Source organism: Chrysochloris asiatica, unplaced genomic scaffold (genome assembly GCF_000296735.1).
Source record: "Chrysochloris asiatica unplaced genomic scaffold, ChrAsi1.0 scaffold00353, whole genome shotgun sequence".
NCBI classification, from domain to species: Eukaryota; Metazoa; Chordata; class Mammalia; order Afrosoricida; family Chrysochloridae; genus Chrysochloris; species Chrysochloris asiatica.
In genome coordinates this window covers 1,805,986-1,812,475 of record NW_006408871.1, presented here as the reverse complement: position 1 = coordinate 1,812,475, position 6,490 = coordinate 1,805,986, and the positions used below count along the sequence as shown (strand labels likewise).

Genomic DNA, 6,490 nt, shown 5'->3' with positions numbered 1-6,490 from the left:
AGCTCTGGTAGTGTAGTGGTTATGAATTGGGCTGCGAACCCCAAGGTCAGCAGTTCAAAACTACCAGCTGTTCCAGAGAGAAAGGATGAGGCTTTCTGATCCCATAAAGATTTACAGCCTCGGAAACCTTGTACAGGGTCGCTATGAGTCGGAACCGACTCCACGGCACATAACAACAATAACAACATATATATATAGCACTGGTTTTACTTCTCTAGAGAACCCAGACTAAGACAGACGGTAATAAGGCAGAACTTAACATTTTTTGAAGTATTAGTTATATTTTCTTTCATATTATATACTTTGATGAAAAGGATCATTTATTGGGCACTAATGAAAGGATTCCTGATGTGGTGCTATGGGTTAATGGGCCAGATTGCAAAGCTGTTTGAACTGCAAGGTTGGTGGTTCAAGTTTACCAGCTGCTTCTTGGAAACCCTATACAGGGTTACTATGGGTTGGAAACGACTTGATGGCACTTAACAACAACAATGAAATCTTAAAATACTTACTGAAGAAGATCAAAGACCAAGCATTCATTATGGGTTGCACCTCAATGTAAAGAAAACAAAACTCCTTACCAATGGACCAATACATAACATCATGATAAATAAAGAAAAGACTGAAGTTGTCAAAAATTTCATTTTGCTTGGATCCACTACCAACACTCATGGAAGCAAAAGTCAAGAAATAAATGATGTATTGTATTAGGCAAATCTGCTGCACAAGACTTATTTAAATTTTAGTGTTCAAGAGCAAAGATATCAGTTTGAGGACTAATGGGCACCTGATTCAAATCACAGTATTTTCAGTAGCCTTATAAAGATGTGAACGTTGGACAATAAATAAGGAAGACTGTAGAATAATTGATGCATTTGAGTTATGGTTTTGGAGACGAATATTAAAGGTACCATCGACTGCCAGAAGTACACTAGAATGCTCTTTAGAAACAAAGATGGTCAGAATTCATTTCTCAAACTTTGGACATATTATCAGGAAGGACCAGTCCTTGGAGAAGGACATTATATTTGGTAAAGTGGAGGGTCAGCGAAAAAGAGGGAGACCCCAACGAGATGGACTGGCACAATGGCAGCAGCAGTGGGCTCTGGCATAGCAGCAATTGTGAGGATGGTGCAATACGTGGTGGTATTTTGTTCTGTTGTACACAAGGTCACTAAGAATTGGAATGGACTAGACTGCATCTAACAACAACAAATGATATCTATCTTAAGAATCCTTCTTTATCTACTAAAGCATGCCTCTAGGGTATCTGCACTGTTACTTCATCCCTCTTTATTTAATAAACTGACAGATAGGCACTTATTATTTGGTTACATTGAGCTTTTAGATTTGATCATATTTGGAAAAGCAGGAAGCTAAGATAAATTAGAAGTGAGTATCAATATGATGTTTGGTTTTATTTCTTAGAAATGTGATGTTTCTGCAATATGAACACTGTAGTACATAACTACAATCTAGTTTTGGAAAATGCTTTTCCTTTTAAAAGATCATTTAGTTGATTTTGCCTTTCATTTTTTCCCTATTTACTTCTTTTCATGATGGTCTTATTCTTTGATACCAAGAAAGCAGTGTGATAGACCAAAATGTCATTAAATGAAACAAAGCTACTTGATATAAAATCCAAAATTTTTGTTCAGTCTGCCTAAAAATCTGAGAGAAATCAATAGTTGCATTTATTAATAATTGTCAGCATTAAAAACAGCTCACAGCATTTTTGGGGACCTGTTTGCAGTTCAAACCCACCAGATGCTTCTTGGAAACCCTGTATAGGGTCTTGCTATGAGTCGGGATTGACTCGACGGCACTTAACAACAACAACAACAACAAAAATGCAGACACTTGAGGTGCTTAATAAAATACTTTTGAACACAGTGTCCTAATACATATGACCCCATATAGGGTTTCCAAGGCTGTAAATCTATAGGAGCAGAAAGACTCATCTTTCTATGGTGTAGTTGCTGGTGGGTTTGAGCTGCTGGCCCTCTGGTTAACAGTTCAGTGCTTATCCTACAGAACCACCAGGGCTCCTTATATATGTACACAAGCAATCCTAAAACAGTAGTCAAGAGTCTACCATTTGACTCAATATTGTGATCTTAAAGGGGAATGTTTCAAACCATTTTTTATAACATTTCAGGAACCAAGGTTTCATGCACTGATTCCAGTACCAAAATTAAGGCCCAGTAGTCATTAGCACAATGGCTCTGTAGGGTAAGCAGTGGACTGCCAGCCATAAGGTCAGAGGTTTGAGTCCATCAGCCATTCTGTGGGAGAAAGATGAAGCTTTCTGCTTCTGAAAAGATTTACAGTTTCAGAAGTCCTATACAGGGTTTCTATGGGTTGGAACCAACTCGATGGCACTTACCAACAATAGCTGCTAATGGGTCAAATAAACAGAGGCAAAAATCTTTTAAAGTGATGACAGAGGGATAATAGTGTCTCTTTTAAGACCAAAGACTCAAATTGTACATCCACTATATTGTACATTTATTAGTTTTGTCCAAGCTTGAGAATCTTTATTTGAGACAGCACAGAAATGTCAACAAACTTTAGGTATATTAGTATGACTTGCATTCCAAATCTTAAGTTCTAAAGACGAAACAATCTTGTATTGTAAATTTTCTGGGGTACCTGAGTTTCCAGGAGGATCCATTAGATAACTATCAGTTAAAAATGTAGCATTTAGCAGTCTTCTTTACTCCCAAACCACCATTCTAAGAAACTTCTCATACCATTAGTTTTCTTTCCTTACTAACTGTTAAGCAAACTATTTCTCATTAAAGTTTTGCTTCTTTGGGAAAACCCAATTCCAAAAATCCACATTTGTTAGACAAAAATTAAGATTTTCACAAAAGAAGTTGTCAAACTTTTCAGTGTTTTAAACATGATTTAGTTTTTTTACAAAAATATTTCCATACAATTTTCCTAAAATTCATCAACTGTATAAAATGCATATGGTGTACCTAAATGTATTGCAATAAAAAGAATGACAATGAAAAGTCATGGGCAAATAGCTCAATAAATATATCATAACCAAAACAGAGCTTACCTAAAAGAGTAAAGCGAATCAAATACATTTTTTAAAAGTTGAATTTTTATTCGCCACATCTCATGAGGAATCTAAAATACTAAAAAAAAATTTGTGCTGAAAAGAAATGTACTTGGACTTTATAAATTTAGATTCTGGCCAACAGAGGAAAGAGACTTTAGAAACTCTCATGCAATACATTTCATTCTATATATGAAAACTCTGAACTCAGGGAGGTAAAAAGACTTGCTCATGGTCACAATGTGTAGTGCTGTTGGATAAGCACTGGACAGCAAGGTTGGTTTGAACTGTAAGGTTGGCGGTTTAAACTCAAGCAGCCGCTCCTCAGAAACACTACACATGGTTTAATCTCAACCAGTCGGAGCATCAGAAACGCTGAGTCAAAACCGTCTTGATAGCATTTAGCAACAATAACATGGTCACAACACTAATTAGTTATTGAACCTGGCCTCTTTCTCCCAATTTCATGATTCTTTTACCAAATATTACTATTAATCTTGAGAAAAAATTGAATATTTTTCCAAGATAAATACTTTATACAATATATTATATAAAACATTTCACATTATTGCAAATGAATCAATAAATTAATGTTCTGTACCAAAATGGCAATAACAATCCTTTTTTCACATATATTTGATCAAGTATTTTTTCAAAAAGTCTCACATAGATTTAGTGTATCAAATTCAAACAGCACTTCATCTTAATATTTAACAATATTATATCTAATATTGAACAGTGAAGATGAGCTGGGTATCAATTTCTGCAACTATAACACTGTTTGACACTCCATGCTCAGTGCTGCTCTTCATCAAGAAAGCAGTTATAAGGTTAATCCAAAGAACAACTTAAAAGCTAATTCAATGGCAATTTCTGTGACTGAATCATGAAAACAGACATATAGTTCTTGAGGTTTAGGATGAAGAAAGAGTCTCCTGTAGAGGAAAAGAAAAAACTTATTTCAGAAACAAAATAGCAAGAACAACAATAACAAAACCCTTTAATTTAGCTTCTGAAAGAGTCAGTAATAAATTTAAAAACCACTAAATGCAGTGCTGTAAGATAAGCAATGGACTGTAAAATGCAAAACTGGCAGTTTAAACTCACCCAACTGCTCCTTAGAAACGCTCTATAGGGTCGCTTTGAGTCAGAGTCCTGGTATGGCACTGTGGGTTAATGCGCTGGACTGCAAAGTCATTTGAATAGCAAGGTGGGTGGTTCAAGCTTACCAGCTGCTTCTTGGAAACCCTATACAGGGTTGCTATGGCTCAGAACTGACGTGATGGCACTTCACAACAACGAATCAGAATTGACTTGATGGCACTTAAAACAACATTTATCTATAAAATATTTATATAATATAAACATAGGTACGCTTGCATATATATAAATATAGAGATATTTGAGCATATGTCATATTTATCTGCTAGACATAAGAATTTTGGAGGCAATGATCATGTCTTTATCTTTGTGTTGGTCACACCAACTACCCACTACTATATTTTGCCAAACACAACTCCATTCACTAAGTTGTTACATATTTATCAAGAGATCAGTATGTTCTAGGTGCTGTTGCAGATACAGATATGATTCCTGACCTAATGAAGCTGACATCTAGTGAAGGAGGAAAGCCAATAAATAAGAAGGATGGTATGATGAATACCCAGGTAGTTACTTTAAAAAGGGAAACAGTATGAATCTATAGTCTGAATACCCAGGAGCCAGACATGCGTAGGTTAATGGGGAAACCATCCACACAGAAGGAAGAGCAGAAACAATTCCATTTATGCCAATGTAGCTTGTACCCAGTTAAAAGAGAGAGTGATAGGAGACAGAACAGAGAGCTGAACAGGGCCAGATAAGGCAGGGCCTTACAGTTTTGGGGAAGGAGATAAAACTGAAGGGGAGAATAGAGAAGACAGGATGGAAAGAGTAAAAGAAAGGAGGAGAAAAGGAAGAAAGAACATAAGTAAGACAGGAAGGAAATGAGTAAAATTGTAAGAACCTTCTAATGTTTGCCAGTATAAGGATGTAATGTAACTGAACGACATTCTTTTTGCTTAGGAAATAATTGTAATATCATTTGGTTGCCATTATAAAATATTAAAACACTATTCAAAATTAAAGATGTTGTTGTTGTAGCTAAATGCTGTTGAGTAGGTTCTGACTGATAGCGACCTTCTGTAGGGTTTCTGATGAGCTACTGGTCAGCTTGAACAGCCAATCTTGCAGTTCAAACTGCACAGTCTAGCGCATTAACCCACAGTTCCACAACAGGACTCCAGAGTTAAAGACAGTGGATCTGTCTATTCTAGAGATTTATATGTTAAACTAGATAGCAACAAGCAAGGAAACAAACTCCTTTAAAGTTGCTAGTTGAGATGACAAATGTCTTGACCCAAAATATGTTGCCATATTCCCTAGTCTTGGATTTTTAGAGCTCAATATCAAACTTATATTACCCTTGGGTGCGATTATACTGGGGAGGGTACTGAATGACGTTTTGTTTATAAAGTAGAAATATACTTGAGAGGGACTTAATGAAGATATTTAGCAAATAAAATTAAATTCTTAATGTTATTAAAATATTACAGTTAGGTTAATAATTTAATGCCTATATTTGAAAATAAGGAGCTCTGGTAGTGTAGTGGTTACGAATTGGACTGTGAACCTTAAGGTCAGCAGTTCGAAACTACCAGCCGCTCCAAGGGAGAAAGATGATGCTTTCTGCTCCCATAAAGAGTTACAGCCTCGGAAACCCTGTACAGGGTCGCTATGGGTTGGAACCGACTCGACTGGCACTTAACAACAACAGCAACATGTTTGAAAATATCTATTTCCTTCATGCTTTCTAACATTAACTTTGCTTTTAAAAATATTTTTTTATCCACTTACCCTACTACCCAGTAAGCCATAACTGGTGGAACTTTTTTCTGATCGGTCCAGTTTTCAGGTGAGCATTCAAACAACACACCATGCTCTTTCACAGGGTTAAGAGAAGACACTGAATTTATAGAATCTGAGCGATCTGCGCCATTTAGTACTTTCTTGTTCTGTAAATTAATAGTATTATTAGCATTAAGAGATGTTAACATTATTATATCCAAATATTTTTACATACATAAGGGACAAACAAAACAATGCTTCAAATAGTTTGTGGGAAAGTTCCATTTTTTTTTAATATTCTTTATTTTTTATATTTTTAGATAAAAAACAATTTTTTGCAGTATTTTTTAGATAAAAATTAATGCAAACACACCCATGACCAAAATATCACACTTTGATCAAAGACATGTGATTTTCCCTACGCATATATGACTTACAACTCCCTAATCTTGGTCCCAGTTAGATTGAAACTTTATTTTCAAAAACACCAAGTGACTGGCCCAAGGGTTTAAGTTTGCCCACTTAATTTTTTAA

The 6,490-nt window shown here is 35.6% G+C and overlaps 1 protein-coding gene across 1 annotated transcript in view; it reads right to left on the bottom strand.

Annotated features, from left to right (window-relative positions):
- Positions 1–3,580: 3,580 nt before the first annotated feature.
- The window catches only part of INTU (inturned planar cell polarity protein), a 156,178-nt gene continuing 153,268 nt past the window's right edge, over positions 3,581–6,490 (bottom strand). The window contains exons 15-16 of the mRNA XM_006876097.1: positions 5,966–6,123; positions 3,581–4,005 (exon numbers count right to left, since the gene is read on the bottom strand). Of these exons, the coding sequence (XP_006876159.1) occupies positions 3,894–4,005; positions 5,966–6,123 (270 nt within the window). The 3' untranslated portion in view covers positions 3,581–3,893. The remainder of the gene's footprint in view (positions 4,006–5,965; positions 6,124–6,490) is intronic.